General features: G+C 53.0%; 1 protein-coding gene across 29 annotated transcripts in view; it reads left to right on the top strand.

The window, feature by feature from the left end:
- The window catches only part of ATRNL1 (attractin like 1), a 721,691-nt gene that overhangs the window by 150,639 nt on the left and 552,803 nt on the right, over window positions 1-18,249 (top strand). For all 29 annotated transcript variants that reach the window (XR_012754170.1, XR_012754182.1, XR_012754180.1 and 26 more), the window contains exon 16: window positions 11,778-11,991. Coding sequence is in view for 1 of the 29 variants with exons in the window: in XM_075348149.1 (XP_075204264.1) it covers window positions 11,778-11,991 (214 nt within the window). In the remaining 28 variants the exon portion in view is untranslated. The remainder of the gene's footprint in view (window positions 1-11,777; window positions 11,992-18,249) is intronic.

Below are 18,249 nucleotides of genomic sequence, written 5' to 3'. Positions count from 1 at the left end.
AAAAGAGAAATCACCCAGATTTCCCCGGTGCCGGAGAAACTCACATAACTGTTCCACAGTCTGGGAAAGCTGAGTGGTGATTCCTGGGCCTGGAGAGACCGCTGCCATATTAATTTTCTGGTGAAGTCTGGGAAAAGCTGGGTTGTAGACAGGATGGCTGCCATCACATCAGTAAAGTCACCCAGCTTTTCCAGATAAAAAAAATGCAAACTTATCCATGCGTCATTCTGGAGACTGGAAAGCTGGGTGACCGCAAATACAGCAGACATTACAGCATCAGATTGACGTCACCCAGCTTTCCCAGACGGAGCTGAGAAACCATGAAAGTTACAGTCACGGACACTCCATAGACCAGGGCTGGGCACAATGTGGGCCGAGACATCAAAGGCCTGAAAACAGTGGAACGAAGGCCGCCCCATGCAGTCCCCCCCGCCCATCTACTACTGCCACCACTGCTGCCCGCCGCCTGAGATCGCCACTGCTGCCACCACTGCTGCCCGCCGCCTGAAGTCACCACTGCTGCCGCCACTGCTGCCACCACTGCTGCCACCACTTCTGCCTGCCGCCTGAGGTCACCACTGCTACCACCACTGCTGCTGCCCGCCGCCTGAGGTCGCCACTGCTGCCGCCACTACTGCCGCCACTGCTGCCACCACTGCTGCCGCCACTGCTGCCACCACTTCTGCCTGCCGCCTGAGGTCACCACTGCTGCCACCACTTCTGCCTGCCACCTGAGGTCACCACTGCTGCCGCCACTGCTGCCACCACTGCTGCTGCCACCACTGCTGCCCACCGCCTGAAGTCACCACTGCTGCCGCCACTGCTGCCACCACTGCTGCCACCACTTCTGCCTGCCGCCTGAGGTCACCACTGTTGCCGCCACTTCTGCCTGCCGCCTGAGGTCACCACTGCTGCCACTACTGCCACCACTGCTGCCCGCCGCCTGAGGTTGCCACTGCTGCCGCCACTGCTGCCACCACTGCTGCCCGCCGCCTGAAGTCACCACTGCTGCCACCACTGCTGCCACCACTTTTGCCTGCCGCCTGAGGTCACCACTGCTGCCGCCACTGCTGCCACTGCTGCCCGCCGCCTGAGGTTGCCACTGCTGCCGCCACTGCTGCCACCACTGCTGCCCGCCGCCTGAAGTCACCACTGCTGCCACCACTGCTGCCACCACTTTTGCCTGCCGCCTGAGGTCACCACTGCTGCCGCCACTGCTGCCACCACTGCTGCCACCACTGCTGCCTGCCGCCTGAGGTCACCACTGCTGCCGCCACTTCTGCCTGCCGCCTGAGGTCACCACTGCTGCCACCACTGCTGCCGCCACCACTGCCACCACTGCTGTCCGCCGCCTGAGGTTGCCACTGCTGCCGCCACTGCTGCCACCACTGCTGCCCGCCGCCTGAAGTCACCACTGCTGCCACCACTGCTGCTGCCACCACTGCTGCCCACCGCCTGAAGTCACCACTGCTGCCGCCACTGCTGCCACCACTGCTGCCACCACTTCTGCCTGCCGCCTGAGGTCACCACTGCTGCCACCACTGCTGCCGCCACTACTGCCACCACTGCTGCCCGCCGCCTGATGTCACCACTGCTGGCGCCACTTCTGCCTGCCGCCTGAGGTCACCACTGCTGCCGCCACTACTGCCACCACTGCTGCCCGCCGCCTGAGGTAGCCACTGCTGCCGCCACTGCTGCCCGCCGCCTGAGGTCACCACTGCTGCCACCACTGCTGCCACCACTTCTGCCTGCCGCCTGAGGTCACCACTGCTGCTGCCACTGCTGCCACCACTGGTGCCCACCGCCTGAGGTCACCGCTATATCTATTCTCAGGATGCATACAATGGTGAACACAATGGTGGAAGACAGTACCGCTGGCTCAGTCTTCCACCAATCAGTGTGAGGCACAGCACACGCCATAACGTCACATGACCTTATGTGCTTTGTAGAGTGTCAGTGCATCGGGGGCCGGAGCAGAGCGCCAGGGACATGGGAGCAATGTGAGTATGGGATGTTTGTATGTATATAGGGGGCTATATGAAGGGTCATTCTGTATATAGGGGGCTATGTGAGGGCTCATACTGTATATAGGAGGCTATATGAGGGCTCATACTGTATATAGGAGGCTGTGAAGGCTCATACTGTATATAGGAGGATAGATGAAGGTTCATACTGTATATAGGGAGCTATATGAATGCTCATACTGTATATAGGAGGCTATATGAATGCTCATACTGTATATAGGGGGCTATATGAATGCTCATACTGTATATAGGGGGCTATGTGGGGCTCATTCTGTATATAGGGGGCTATGTGGGGCTCATACTGTATATAGGAGGCTATATGAGGGCTCATACTGTATATAGGAGGCTATATGAGGGCTCATACTGTATATAGGAGGCTATATGAGGGCTCATACTGTATATAGGAGGCTATATGAGGGCTTATACTGTATATAGGAGCTATGTGGGGGCTCATACTGTATATAGGGGGCTATAAGAGGGCTTATACTGTATATAGGAGCTATATGGAGGCTCATACTGTATATAGAAGGCTATATGAGGGCTTATACTGTATATAGGTGTTATGTGGGGCTCATACTGTATATAGAGGACTATGTGGGGCTCATACTGTATATAGAGGACTATGTGGGGCTCATACTGTATATAGGAGGCTATGTGGGGCTCATATGGTATATAGGGGTTATGTGGGGGCTCATACTGTGTATTGGATGCTATGTTTGGGCTCATACTGGATATAGGAGCTAAGTGGGGCATATACTGTATATAGGGGTTATGTGGGGCTCATACCATATATAAGGGCTTATCGCACCATTGCCTCACAGCAGAACCGGGATTACAACATTGTAAAGCGGACTATCCTGGATTACCATCACCCCAGACTCACATAGGGCACAGCTCCGAGACCTCCCGGGCACCACGGGGGGATTGTTTAGGATGTTTGCCCATAAGATGTCCCCGGCATGTCAGAGATGGCGGGAAGCGGAAGACGCCTTCACTGTGGAGATGTTATACAGGTATTTCTTATACAACAATTTCTGTACAAGTGTCCCCCAGAAATACGGGAATGGGTCAGAGAACGCACGCCGTGCTCCTTGTATAGAGCTGCAGCCCTGGCTGATGAGGCCCTTACTATCCGACCGCAATGGAGGGGGCTTCTGGACAATAAGCCACAGCCTGCTCCTGCTCCCCGACCCCCTCCAGTTATATCTGCCCCTCCACCCAGCCACACCCTGCTCCTGCCCCCCGGCCCCCTCCAGTTATATCTGCCCCTCCACCCAGCCACACCCTGCTCCTGCCCCCCGGCCCCCTCCAGTTATATCTGCCCCTCCACCCAGCCACACCCTGCTCCTGCCCCCCGGCCCCCTCCAGTTATATCTGCCCCTCCACCAGCCACAGCCTGCTCCTGCCCCCCGGCCCCCTCCAGTTATATCTGCCCCTCCACCCAGCCACACCCTGCTCCTGCCCCCCGGCCCCCTCCAGTTATATCTGCCCCTCCACCCAGCCACACCCTGCTCCTGCCCCCCGGCCCTCTCCAGTTATATCTGCCCCTCCACCCAGCCACAGCCTGCTCCTGCTCCCCGACCCCCTCCAGTTATATCTGCCCCTCCACCCAGCCACACCCTGCTCCTGCCCCCCGGCCCCCTCCAGTTATATCTGCCCCTCCACCCAGCCACACCCTGCTCCTGCCCCCCGGCCCCCTCCAGTTATATCTGCCCCTCCACCAGCCACAGCCTGCTCCTGCCCCCCGGCCCCCTCCAGTTATATCTGCCCCTCCACCCAGCCACACCCTGCTCCTGCCCCCCGGCCCCCTCCAGTTATATCTGCCCCTCCACCCAGCCACACCCTGCTCCTGCCCCCCGGCCCCCTCCAGTTATATCTGCCCCTCCACCCAGCCACAGCCTGCTCCTGCCCCCCGGCCCTCTCCAGTTATATCTGCCCCTCCACCCAGCCACACCCTGCTCCTGCCCCCCGGCCCTCTCCAGTTATATCTGCCCCTCCACCCAGCCACACCCTGCTCCTGCCCCCCGGCCCCCTCCAGTTATATCTCCCCCTCCACCCAGCCGCAGCCTGCTCCTGCCCCCCGGCCCCCTCCAGTTATATCTGCCCCTCCACCCAGCCACACCCTGCTCCTGCCCCCCGGCCCCCTCCAGTTATATCTGCCCCTCCACCCAGCCACACCCTGCTCCTGCCCCCCGGCCCTCTCCAGTTATATCTGCCCCTCCACCCAGCCACAGCCTGCTCCTGCCCCCCGGCCCTCTCCAGTTATATCTGCCCCTCCACCCAGCCACACCCTGCTCCTGCCCCCCGGCCCTCTCCAGTTATATCTGCCCCTCCACCCAGCCACAGCCTGCTCCTGCCCCCCGGCCCTCTCCAGTTATATCTGCCCCTCCACCCAGCCACAGCCTGCTCCTGCCCCCCGGCCCTCTCCAGTTATATCTGCCCCTCCACCCAGCCACAGCCTGCTCCTGCCCCCCGGCCCTCTCCAGTTATATCTGCCCCTCCACCCAGCCACAGCCTGCTCCTGCCCCCCGGCCCTCTCCAGTTATATCTGCCCCTCCACCCAGCCACACCCTGCTCCTGCCCCCCGGCCCTCTCCAGTTATATCTGCCCCTCCACCCAGCCACACCCTGCTCCTGCCCCCCGGCCCTCTCCAGTTATATCTGCCCCTCCACCCAGCCACAGCCTGCTCCTGCCCCCCGGCCCTCTCCAGTTATATCTGCCCCTTCAACCAGCCACAGCCTGCTCCTGCCCCCCGGCCCCCTACAGTTATATCTGCCCCTCCACCCAGCCACAGCCTGCTCCTGCACCCCCAGACCCCTCCAGTTATATCTGCCCCTCCACCCAGCCACAGCCTGCATCTGCCCCCCGGCCCCCTCCAGTTATATCTGCCCCTCCACCCAGCCACAGCCTGCTCCTGCACCCCCAGACCCCTCCAGTTATATCTGCCCCTCCACCCAGCCACAGCCTGCTCCTGCCCCCCGGCCCCCTCCAGTTATATCTGCCCCTTCAACCAGCCACAGCCTGCTCCTGCCCCCCGGCCCCCTCCAGTTATATCTGCCCCTCCACCCAGCCACAGCCTGCTCCTGCACCCCCAGACCCCTCCAGTTATATCTGCCCCTCCACCCAGCCACAGCCTGCATCTGCCCCCCGGCCCCCTCCAGTTATATCTGCCCCTCCACCCAGCCACAGCCTGCTCCTGCACCCCCAGACCCCTCCAGTTATATCTGCCCCTCCACCCAGCCACAGCCTGCTCCTGCACCCCCAGACCCCTCCAGTTATATCTGCCCCTCCACCCAGCCACAGCCTGCTCCTGCACCCCCAGACCCCTCCAGTTATATCTGCCCCTCCACCCAGCCACAGCCTGCTCCTGCACCCCCAGACCCCTCCAGTTATATCTGCCCCTCCACCCAGCCGCAGCCTGCTCCTGCACCCCCAGACCCCTCCAGTTATATCTGCCCCTCCACCCAGCCACAGCCTGCTCCTGCACCCCCAGACCCCTCCAGTTATATCTGCCCCTCCACCCAGCCACAGCCTGCTCCTGCACCCCCAGACCCCTCCAGTTATATCTGCCCCTCCACCCAGCCACAGCCTGCTCCTGCACCCCCAGACCCCTCCAGTTATATCTGCCCCTCCAACCAGCCGCAGGCCGATGACTCACAATCCTGGACCCCAACAGCTCCGACCACGCCCTGGGGGGATCACAGAGAGGAGATGCTATGGGTGCGGGCAACCTGGGCACCTGCAATCCAGTTGTCCCGCAAGGACTCGGAGGGACCCCCACGCATCTCCACCTCGTCCAGTGCATCTTGTGCATTTCATGAGGCCTGAGGAAGAGGTACCACCACCTCCACCGGAGAGTACCGCTGACCCCTACACCATAGATGCCCCGGTTGGAGTGTACCGCTGACTCCTGCACCATAGATGCCCCTGCTGGAGTGTACCGCTGACCCCTGCACCATACATGCCCCTGTTGGAGTGTACCGCTGACCCCTATACCATAGATGCCCCTGTTGGAGTGTATCGCTGACCCCTGCACCATAGATGCCCCTGTTGGAGTGTACCGCTGACCCCTGCACCATAGATGCCCCTGTTGGAGTGTACCGCTGACCCCTGCACCATAGATGCCCCTGTTGGAGTGTACCGCTGACCCCTGCACCATAGATGCCCCTGTTGGAGTGTACCGCTGACCTCTGCACCATAGATGCCCCTGTTGGAGTGTACCGCTGACCCCTGCACCATAGATGCCCCTGTTGGAGTGTACCGCTGACCCCTGCACCATAGATGCCCCTGTTGGAGTGTACCGCTGACCCCTGCACCATAGATGCCCCTGTTGGAGTGTACCGCTGACCCCTGCACCATAGATGCCCCTGTTGGAGTGTACCGCTGACCCCTGCACCATAGATGCCCCTGTTGGAGTGTACCGCTGACCCCTGCACCATAGATGCCCCTGTTGGAGTGTACCGCTGACCCCTGCACCATAGATGCTCCTGTTGGAGTGTACCGCTGACCCCTGCACCATAGATGCCCCTGTTGGAGTGTACCGCTGACCCCTGCACCATAGATGCCCCTGTTGGAGTGTACCGCTGACCTCTGCACCATAGATGCCCCTGTTGGAGTGTACCGCTGACCCCTGCACCATAGATGCCCCTGTTGGAGTGTACCGCTGACCCCTGCACCATAGATGCCCCTGTTGGAGTGTACCGCTGACCCCTACACCATAGATGCCCCGGTTGGAGTGTACCGCTGACTCCTGCACCATAGATGCCCCTGCTGGAGTGTACCGCTGACCCCTGCACCATACATGCCCCTGTTGGAGTGTACCGCTGACCCCTATACCATAGATGCCCCTGTTGGAGTGTATCGCTGACCCCTGCACCATAGATGCCCCTGTTGGAGTGTACCGCTGACCCCTGCACCATAGATGCCCCTGTTGGAGTGTACCGCTGACCCCTGCACCATAGATGCCCCTGTTGGAGTGTACCGCTGACCCCTGCACCATAGATGCCCCTGTTGGAGTGTACCGCTGACCCCTGCACCATAGATGCCCCTGTTGGAGTGTACCGCTGACCCCTGCACCATAGATGCCCCTGTTGGAGTGTACCGCTGACCTCTGCACCATAGATGCCCCTGCTGGAGTGTACCGCTGACCCCTGCACCATAGATGCCCCTGTTGGAGTGTACCGCTGACCTCTGCACCATAGATGCCCCTGTTGGAGTGTACCGCTGACCCCTGCACCATAGATGCCCCTGTTGGAGTGTACCGCTGACCCCTGCACCATAGATGCCCCTGTTGGAGTGTACCGCTGACCTCTGCACCATAGATATCCCTGTTGGAGTGTATGGCCTCCGGCCTTTGTCTCCAGGTTCTCCTCCTGCCTTCTCCAGAATGCACACTGGAAGGAGCACGACGTAGGGGAGATGTTATCGATGTGGACAGCCGGGGCATCTACAAGACACCTGCCCTGCTGGTCGATTGAGGAATGACCTTGCACCAAATCAACCTGTTCATTCTCTACAGCCAAATACAAGGGGGGGGGGAAGAGTTCTCACCCCTTCAGGATGACTTGCCTAATTACTCAGACACTCGAGGTCGGCCACTAGGGGTTTATGGGGTGCGAGCCACAGCCCCGAGTTCCTCTCACCATCAGAGGAAGCACTTACAGGAGGTTGTGCTGGCTGGACGGAGAGTCATTGGATTTTGTGACTCCGGGGCGTTTCTCACAATAGCTGATCCCCGGGTGGTGCGGCCAGAGGCGATACATCATGGACCAGGGATTGTTATTGAATTGGCTGGAGGACAAAGGAGGAATATCCCAAAGGTGACTGTAGATCTGGACTTTGGCTTTGGGGATAAGCAATGTGTGGTTGGGGTGATGAGCGGCTGCAGATATTCTCCTAGGAAATCATATGGGAGATCTGCAATGCCGATTTGTGGGTGCAGGAAACACCGTGTGAGTGAAGGAGGACACAAAGGGAAGCCTGTCCTTCCAACCCTACCGCTGTACAAGGGACTATCCACAGCTTCTCCATCCAATACAAGCGTGGAAGCCAACACCAGAGCGCTGATGGACTGTCCCAGCAAGAAGAACCATAGACGATCCACAGCTGAGCAACATGGACTTAAGTGAGGTGGACCGAGGTCTGTGTAGACCTCAAGAAAGAGGGAGCGATTGTGATGGTGGAATATGGGGGGTTGTGTATCATGTTGTGTAGGTTCGTATTTTAGGCGTGGTGCTCTTTCCATTTTATGTATTATTTGTCCTGTCTGCAGGTTAATCACCCGCTGCCAGGCTTTTGTCCCTAAAGCTGGGTTTACACACTGCAACATCTCAAACGACATCGCTGTAACGTCACCGGTTTTGTGACGCAATAGCGATGTTGTTTGCGATGTTGCAGTGTGTGAATCCTATCAGCGACCTGGCCCCTGCTGTGAAGTTGCTGGAAGTTGCTGATCACTACACGTCGTTCAGGACCATTCCTAGGTCCTTTGTTTCCCGCTGTGCAGCATGAAGTTTCAGTGTGTGAATCCTTTTCAGCGACTTTGTTAGCAACTTCCCTTTCAAAAGGCTGCTTATCAACGTCCCCAACAACCAGCTAGGTCGCTCTGCAGGTCCGGATCGCTGGTAAGTTGTTGGCCAGGTTTGCCGGGTTGAACGCTCACCAGAGACTTAGCAGAGACTTATGGAGATCGCTATTGCGTCACCAAACCGGTGACGTTACAGCGATGTCCTTTGCGATGTTGCAGCGTGTAAACCCAGCTTAAGTCTGGGGTAGGGGGCCTGGAATCCACTCAACCTCTCTGTTTACCTGGGGGATTATTCAGCCTATCTGAGAAGGAGAAGAGAGAAGCAGGAAGATTTACCCTCTGTGGGAGAAGCTGCGGCTCCCCAGAGAGACCTGGATATTTTTCGCTTACTGGACTGTATGCATGTTCCTGGACTATTTTACCCTCCATGTGTTGGCTTATTTTATGGACCTTCTGGATCGCATGGAATAAAGGATCTTTGGATTGTTCACCCATCTCTCACTCTGTTGATTGTGTGATATGGGAGAAGGACCCCGTGACATGGGGGCTATGTGGGGGCTTATACTGTATATAGGAGGTTATGTTGGGGCTCAAATTGTATGTGGGGAACTCATACTGTATATAGGGGGCTATATGGTGCTCATATTTTATATAGGGGTTTATGTGGGGGCTCATATTGTATATAGGACTATGTGGAGGCTTATACTGTATATAGTAGGCTATGTGGGTGCTCATATTAAATATATATAAAATAATAATCACTATTGATCAGATATATTGCAGCCTGCACGTTCGGCCCCCTCACCAGTCATCGGGCCTCATGTGGCCCCCAGCCATAAACCCCTGGTGGAGCTGCGCTCGCCGTCGCGGATCATGTTCTGTAGCTGTCGCTATCAGAGCAGCGCGGCGGCAGGAATATGGCGGCCACACGAGATTGTGAGACCTGGAAATCCGTGGATTTATGTCAATTACAATCTTTTTCTATTTTTGTATAAAATCAAAATTTAAAACTGATAAAAGAAGCAAAATTGGGGAAAAAAATTCCTGCTACATAACCCGTGCTGGGGCCCCCTGGTTCCTGTACGATTGGGGCCACTTAGTGAATGCACGCTGTCCTATTGCCCGATCGCTGGTGTCGCCGTCCCTTTAATTGCTCCCGACGCCTCTGATCACGGTGACGGTTATTCTTTCTGAGACGTCCGGGTCCTCGCATCTCACGACTTTAGAAGAGAAAACTGAATTTAAGGTTTATTAAGAATTTAGAAATAAAATTATCACATAAATAATAGACGGAGTCTAATGAGAAGATGCACGGCGGGGAACTGCTGCAGCGACGCACGCCAAAAGCGATGTCAGGCGGCGGAATACTCTGTGGATAAAATGATTCTCAGCAGGAAGCGAAAAGCGGCTGATTATCTGCAACATCAACTACGAGGACGGAAAGAGCTGTACATCATATATCTGATATACCGCACCGAGTGCCTGACAATGGTGATGTCACCGCTGTGTAATATAACTGATATCTGCAGAGCGGTGATGTCACTGCTGTATAATATAACTGATATCTGCAGAGCGGTGATGTCACTCCTGTATAATATAACTGATATCTGCAGAGCGGTGATGTCACTGCTGTATAATATAACTGATATCTGCAGAGCGGTGATGTCACTGCTGTATAATATAACTGATATCTGCAGAGCGGTGATGTCACTGCTGTATAATATAACTGATATCTGCAGAGCGGTGATGTCACTGCTGTATAATATAACTGATATCTGCAGAGCGGTGATGTCACTGCTGTATAATATAACTGATATCTGCAGAGCGGTGATGTCACTGCTGTATAATATAACTGATATCTGCAGAGCGGTGATGTCACTGCTGTGTAATATAACTGATATCTGCAGAGCGGTGATGTCACTGCTGTATAATATAACTGATATCTGCAGAGCGGTGATGTCACTGCTGTATAATATAACTGATATCTGCAGAGCGGTGATGTCACTGCTGTGTAATATAACTGATATCTGCAGAGCGGTGATGTCACTGCTGTGTAATATAACTGATATCTGCAGAGCGGTGATGTCACCTCCTGTATAATATAACTGATATCTGCAGAGCGGTGATGTCACTGCTGTGTAATATAACTGATATCTGCAGAGCGGTGATGTCACTGCTGTATAATATAACTGATATCTGCAGAGCGGTGATGTCACTGCTGTATAATATAACTGATATCTGCAGAGCGGTGATGTCACTGCTGTATAATATAACTGATATCTGCAGAGCGGTGATGTCACTGCTGTATAATATAACTGATATCTGCAGAGCGGTGATGTCACTGCTGTGTAATATAACTGATATCTGCAGAGCGGTCATGTCACTGCTGTATAATATAACTGATATCTGCAGAGCGGTGATGTCACTGCTGTGTAATATAACTGATATCTGCAGAGCGGTGATGTCACTGCTGTATAATATAACTGATATCTGGAGAGCGGTGATGTCACTGCTGTGTAATATAACTGATATCTGCAGAGCGGTGATGTCACTGCTGTATAATATAACTGATATCTGCAGAGCGGTGATGTCACTGCTGTATAATATAACTGATATCTGCAGAGCGGTGATGTCACTGCTGTATAATATAACTCATATCTGCAGAGCGGTGATGTCACCGCTGTGTAATATAACTGATATCTGCAGAGCGGTGATGTCACTACTGTATAATATAACTGATATCTGCAGAGCGGTGATGTCACTGCTGTATAATATAACTGATATCTGCAGAGCAGTGATGTCACTGCTGTATAATATAACTCATATCTGCAGAGCGGTGATGTCACCGCTGTGTAATATAACTGATATCTGCAGAGCGGTGATGTCACTGCTGTATAATATAACTGATATCTGCAGAGCGGTGATGTCACTGCTGTATAATATAACTGATATCTGCAGAGCGGTGATGTCACTGCTGTGTAATATAACTGATATCTGCAGAGCGGTCATGTCACTGCTGTATAATATAACTGATATCTGCAGAGCGGTGATGTCACTGCTGTATAATATAACTGATATCTGCAGAGCGGTGATGTCACTGCTGTATAATATAACTGATATCTGCAGAGCGGTGATGTCACTGCTGTGTAATATAACTGATATCTGCAGAGCGGTGATGTTGTTAGTCTCTTTTTATTGTCTTCTGATTTGTTTTTTTCTCTTTGCAGAAGCTTTCCCCATGGGTTGGGCTGCGGAAGATCAATGTTTCGTATTGGGGCTGGGAGGACATGTGCCCGTTCACTAATACCACCTTGCAGTGGCTGCCCGGAGAGCCCAGCGACTCTGGATTCTGTGCATACCTGGAGAGGGCAGAGGTGGCAGGACTGAAGGCAAATCCATGCACGGCCATGACGGACGGCCTGGTGTGCGAGAAGCCAGTAGGTGAGCGACATTCGTCCATAGCGGAAGGGCACTAATGTAAGGAGCCGCTGAACATGGAGCGTACGGGGGGGGGGGGGGGGGGGGATAAGGAATTGATCCTCTGATGATTTTGCAGTTTCCCTCATACTCAGAATGGAGCCGCTGTCATTTTTATTGTAGGAAACTTCACCTGTGACAGAATAAAACATCCAGAAAATTCCATTTTATAATTTATAAATAATTAATTTGTATTTTATGTAAGGAAATAATATTTGATCCAATAGAAAAACAGACGTTAATATCTAGTAGAAACCTTTGTTTGCAGTCACAGAGGTCAGACGTTTCCTGTAGATCTTCACCAGGTTTCACACATTGCAGCAGTGACTCCTCCATACAGATCTTCTCCATATCTTTCAGGTCGCTCCTCCATACAGATCTTCTCCAGATCTTTCAGGTCATTCCTCCATACAGATCTTCTCCAGATCTTTCAGGTCACTCCTCCATACAGATCTTCTCCAGATCTTTCAGGTCACTCCTCCATACAGATCTTCTCCAGATCTTTCAGGTCGCTCCTCCATACAGATCTTCTCCAGATCTTTCAGGTCACTCCTCCATACAGATCTTCTCCAGATCTTTCAGGTCGCTCCTCCATACAGATCTTCTCCAGATCTTTCAGGTCACTCCTCCATACAGATCTTCTCCAGATCTTTCAGGTCACTCCTCCATACAGATCTTCTCCAGATCTTTCAGGTCGCTCCTCCATACAGATCTTCTCCAGATCTTTCAGGTCACTCCTCCATACAGATAATCCCCAGATCTTTCAGGTCACTCCTCCGTACAGATCATCCCCAGATCTTTCAGGTCACTCCTCCATACAGATCTTCTCCAGATCTTTCAGGTCACTCCTCCATGCAGATCTTTTCCAGATCTTTCGGGTCACTTCTCCATACAGATCTTCTCCAGATCTTTCAGGTCACTCCTCCATACAGATCTTCTCCAGATCTTTCAGGTCACTGCTCCATACAGATCTTTTCCAGATCTTTCGGGTCACTTCTCCATACAGATCTTCTCCAGATCTTTCAGGTTACTCCTCCGTACAGATCATCCCCAGATCTTTCAGGTCACTCCTCCATACAGATCTTCTCCAGATCTTTCAGGTCACTCCTCCATACAGATCTTCTCCAGATCTCTCAGGTCACTCCTCCATACAGATCTCCAGATCTCTCAGGTCACTCCTCCATACAGATCTTCTCCAGATCTTTCAGGTCATTACTGCATACAGATAATCCCCAGATCTTTCAGGTCTCTCCTCCATACAGCTCTTCTCCAGATCTTTCAGGTCGCTCCTCCATACAGATCTTCTCCAGATCTTTCAGGTCACTCCTCCATACAGATCTTCTCCAGATCTTTCAGGTCACTCCTCCATACAGATAATCCCCAGATCTTTCAGGTCACTCCTCCATACAGATCATCCCCAGATCTTTCAGGTCGCTCCTCCATACATATCTTCTCCAGATCTTTCAGGTCACTCCTCAGTACACTTCTTCTCCAGATCTTTCAGCTTTCGGGGCTGTCTCTGGACAACATTGAGTTTCAGCTCTCCCAGAGATTTTCTCTTGGGGTCAGGTCTGGAGACTGACTAGACCACTCTAGGACCTTGAAATGCTTCTAATGGAAACTCTCCTTTGTTCCAGAAAAGCCCCCCCCAAATTATGATGTTTCCACCCTCATGCTTTATGGTGGAGACGGCATTCTTGAGGCTGTACTCATCCTTATATTTCCTCCAACCACGACTAGTGCAGCTTATGAGACCAAATCAGAACTTTTTCTTATCTGACCCCATGATATGCTCCCATGCCTCCTTTGGTGCTGCGTCCCCCTCCCCCGTTCCCCGGTATTATTGTGGGGTCTCTGGGGAGAGCGGTCCTGGATGTTCTCGGCAGTCTCCTCGGTGCTGCGTCCCCTCCCCTATTCCCGGTATTATTGTGGAGGCTCTGGGGAGTGGTCCTGGATGTTTTCTGCAGCCTCCTCGGTGCTGCGTCCCCCTCCCTCACTCCCAGTATTATTGTGGGGGCTCTGGGGAGCAGGGCTGGATGTTCTCCGCAGACTCCTCGGTGCTGCGTCTTCCTCCCCCGTTCCCGGTATTATTGTGGGGGGCTCTGGGGAGCGGGGCTGGATGTTCTCCGCTGCCTCCTCGGTGCTGCGTCTTCCTCCCCCGTTCCCGGTATTATTGTGGGGGGCTCTGGAGAGCGGGGCTGGATGTTCTCCGCTGCCTCCTCGGTGCTGCATCCCCCTCCCCCGTTCCCGGTATTATTGTGGGGGGCTCTGGGGAGCGGGGCTGGATGTTCTCCGCTGCCTCCTCGGTGCTGCGTCTTCCTCCCCCGTTCCCGGTATTATTGTGGGGGGCTCTGGAGAGCGGGGCTGGATGTTCTCCGCTGCCTCCTCGGTGCTGCATCCCCCGTTCCCGGTATTATTGTGGGGGGCTCTGGGGAGCGGGGCTGGATGTTCTCCGCTGCCTCCTCGGTGCTGCATCCCTCTCCCCCGTTCCCGGTATTATTGTGGGGGGCTCTGGAGAGCGGGGCTGCACATGTAATGAGCGGTGAGCTTGGTGCTTTGTGTCTTTGGCTTTTTTCTTCCTCGGATGTGGCTATAAATTGTCTTTTTGTCCTCCTGCCGTCCCGCCTTCTCCGGGGTCGCTCACCTTTTGTTATGTGCCGGGTCCCTCTGGGCATTATTAAATCTGGTACAAGTCCATTACACGCTCGGATCTTGGAGGCGACTTTTTTGCGGCTTCTGAAAGAAATGAAATCCGCTCTGCTCCATTAGATGTGGCAAGTTTTGTGATCATAGATGGAGGCGAGCGGCCAGAGCCGTCCTCAGAACTCCGGAGACAACGGCAAACGTGACCCCGGAGCTCGCGGGAGGCTCAGCGAGGCCGGGAATCAGAGGCTGCGCTGGGGGAAAGTTCATATGTTCCGGGGAGGAGGATGGCGCCGGGTTCAGAGAAGAATGGGCCCCTCACAACCTGTGCTAGAAACAAGAAAGGCAAGAACCTGCCCCGCCGGGAGCGGCAGACCGCTGACTGCTGAGCCCGAGGATCAGAGGACACCACCCAATACTGGCCCAGAAAACACCGCCGAACCTGGGGAAGAACACGCTGTCATCATCCTCCAATACCGCTCATCATCCTCTCATCATCCACAAATACCGCTCATCATCCTCTTATCATCCACAAATACCGCTCATCATCCTCTCATCATCCTCAAATACCTGTCATCATCCTCTCATCATCCTCAAATACCTCTCATCATCCTCTCATCATCCTCTCATCATCCACAAATACCTCTCATCATCCTCTCATCATCCTCTCATCATCCACAAATACCGCTCATCATCATCCTCTCATCATCCACAAATACCGCTCATCATCCTCTCATCATCCACAAATACCGCTCATCATCCTCTCATCATCCACAAATACCGCTCATCATCCTCTCATCATCCTCAAATACCTGTCATCATCCTCTCATCATCCTCAAATACCTCTCATCATCCTCTCATCATCCTCTCATCATCCACAAATACCGCTCATCATCCTCTCATCATCCACAAATACCGCTCATCATCCTCTCATCATCCTCAAATACCTGTCATCATCCTCTCATCATCCTCAAATACCTGTCATCATCCTCTCATCATCCTCAAATACCTCTCATCATCCTCTCATCATCCTCTCATCATCCTCAAATACCTCTCATCATCCTCTCATCATCCTCAAATACCTCTCATCATCCACAAATACCGCTCATGATCCTCTCATCATCCACAAATACCGCTCATCATCCTCTCATCATCCTCAAATACCTGTCATCATCCTCTCATCATCCTCAAATACCTCTCATCATCCTCTCATCATCCTCTCATCATCCACAAATACCGCTCATCATCCTCTCATCATCCTCTCATCATCCACAAATACCGCTCATCATCCTCTCATCATCTTCTATCCCTCCTCTTATCTTCTATCCATCCTATCATTGTCCTCTATTCCTCCCCTCCTCTTCTGTCCCTCCTCTTATCCTCTATTCCTCCTCTTATCCTCTATTCCTCCTCTTATCCTCTATTCCTCCTCTTATCCTCTATTCCTCCTCTTATCCTCTATTCCTCCTCTTATCCTCTCTTCCTCCTCTTATCCTCTATTCCTCCTCTTATCCTCTATTCCTCCTCTTATCCTCTATTCCTCCTCTTATCCTCTATTCCTCCTCTTATCCTCTATTCCTCCTCTTATCCTCTATTCCTCCTCTTATCCTCTATTCCTCCTCTTATCCTCTATTCCTCCTCTTATCCTCTATTCCTCCTCTTATCCTCTATTCCTCCTCTTATCCTCTATTCCTCCTCTTATCCTCTATTCCTCCTCTTATCCTCTATTCCTCCTCTTATCCTCTATTCCTCCTCTTATCCTCTATTCCTCCTCTTATCCTCTATTCCTCCTCTTATCCTCTTTCCTTCCTTTTATCCTCTTTCCTTCCTTTTATCATCCTCCATCCCTTACCTCCTCTTCTATCCCTCCTGTTATCCTCTATCCCTCCTGTTATCCTCTATCCCTCCTGTTATCCTCTATCCCTCCTGTTATCCTCTATCCCTCCTGTTATCCTCTATCCCTCCTATCATCATCCTTTAATAACCTCTCATCCTCTTTCCCTCCTTGTATCATTTTATCTTTCTTTTCATTGTTCCGTTCTCTCTTCCTCTCATTATCCTCTGTTGTCCTCCATCGCTCCTCTCATTACCTTCATCCAGTGTTATGGCTTATTCCCCTGCCCATATAATGGCGGCATGTTACGATCGCTGTGTGTGCATTATTCGGCTGTTAGATGAGATCAGGAGTAGAGATGAGCGAACCGGTCGCGGTTCGGCTCGAGGTTGGTTCGCCGAACGGACCTCCCGTTCGAGTTCGGTTCGTCGAACGTTCGACGAACCGAACTCGAACTGCATAGGAAACAATGGCAGGCAATCACAAACACAGAAAAACACCTAGAAAACACCCTCAAAGGTGTCCTAAAGGTGACAAACAACTCAAACACATTGGAAAGTGACAAGGACATATACTCATGCGAAAACAAAACAGCTGGACAAGGAAAAAGAGGAGGACACACAGATATAGGCATGGCACGCCCTTCTAAAATCATGTAAAACACCGCAAGGTGACTCCAAGCGGAGTCTCCCTTTTTTCCAAAAATTGGGCCCCACACACACCCACCCCTTCAGTGGTAGCACTTGTGCCCTAGTTGTACACTTCACAGCTAGATTTGCATCAAGCACATTGCAAAATACGCCATAATTAACCGTCCCCAGGATGACACCGGGGTAGGTAGCTAAGTCTTTCCTGATCCCAGCTCTGTGCAGCTTGGATCATTTATAAAAAAAACAGCAATCAAGGGTTACTCCAAGCGGAGTCTCCCTTTTTTCCAAAAATTGGGCCCCACACACCCACCCATTCAGTGGCAGCAGTTGTGCCCTAGTTGTACACTTTACAGCTAGATTTGCATCAAGCACATTCAAAAATACGTCATTCTTATCCGTCCCCAGGATGACACCGGGGTAGGTAGCAAAGTCTTTGCTGACCCATGACTTGTTCATCTTGGCTTCTTTTAAAAACAATGTAAGCAAGGGTTACTCCAAGCGGAGTCTCCCTTTTTTTCCAAAAATTGGGCCCCACACACCCACCCATTCAGTGGCAGCACTTGTGCCCTAGTTGCAAACAGGATGTTTTGATTTGCATCAAGCACATTCCAAATCCACAAGCATTTACCCTCCCCAGGATGACACAGGGGTAGTAAATTCCTTGTGGATCCATGACTTGTTCATTTTGATGAGCGTCAGTCTGTCCACATTGTCACTGGACAGACGCGTGCGCTTATCTGTCAGCACACACCCAGCAGCACTGAATACACGTTCAGAGACAACGCTGGCAGCTGGACACGACAAAATCTCCAAGGCGTAAGTTGCGAGCTCTGGCCATTTTTCTAGGTTTGAAGCCCAAAATGAGCAAGGCTCCAGTTGCACAGTCATGGCATCGATGTTCATTTGGAGATACTCCTGTATCATCCTCTCCAGCCGGTGACTATGTGTCAGACTTGTTGTCTCTGGTGGCCTTGCAAAAGAGGGTCTAAAAAAATTATGAAAAGATTCCATAAAATTGCTGTTACCAGCACCAGATACGGTCCTACTGGTACGGGTAGACTGTTGAAGATGACGAGACCGTTCCATGTTTGTCAA

This window comes from Anomaloglossus baeobatrachus, chromosome 5 (assembly GCF_048569485.1).
Source record: "Anomaloglossus baeobatrachus isolate aAnoBae1 chromosome 5, aAnoBae1.hap1, whole genome shotgun sequence".
Taxonomy (NCBI): domain Eukaryota; kingdom Metazoa; phylum Chordata; class Amphibia; order Anura; family Aromobatidae; genus Anomaloglossus; species Anomaloglossus baeobatrachus.
The sequence above is the reverse complement of the archived record's forward strand: the minus strand, read 5'-3'. Positions and strand labels throughout refer to the sequence as shown.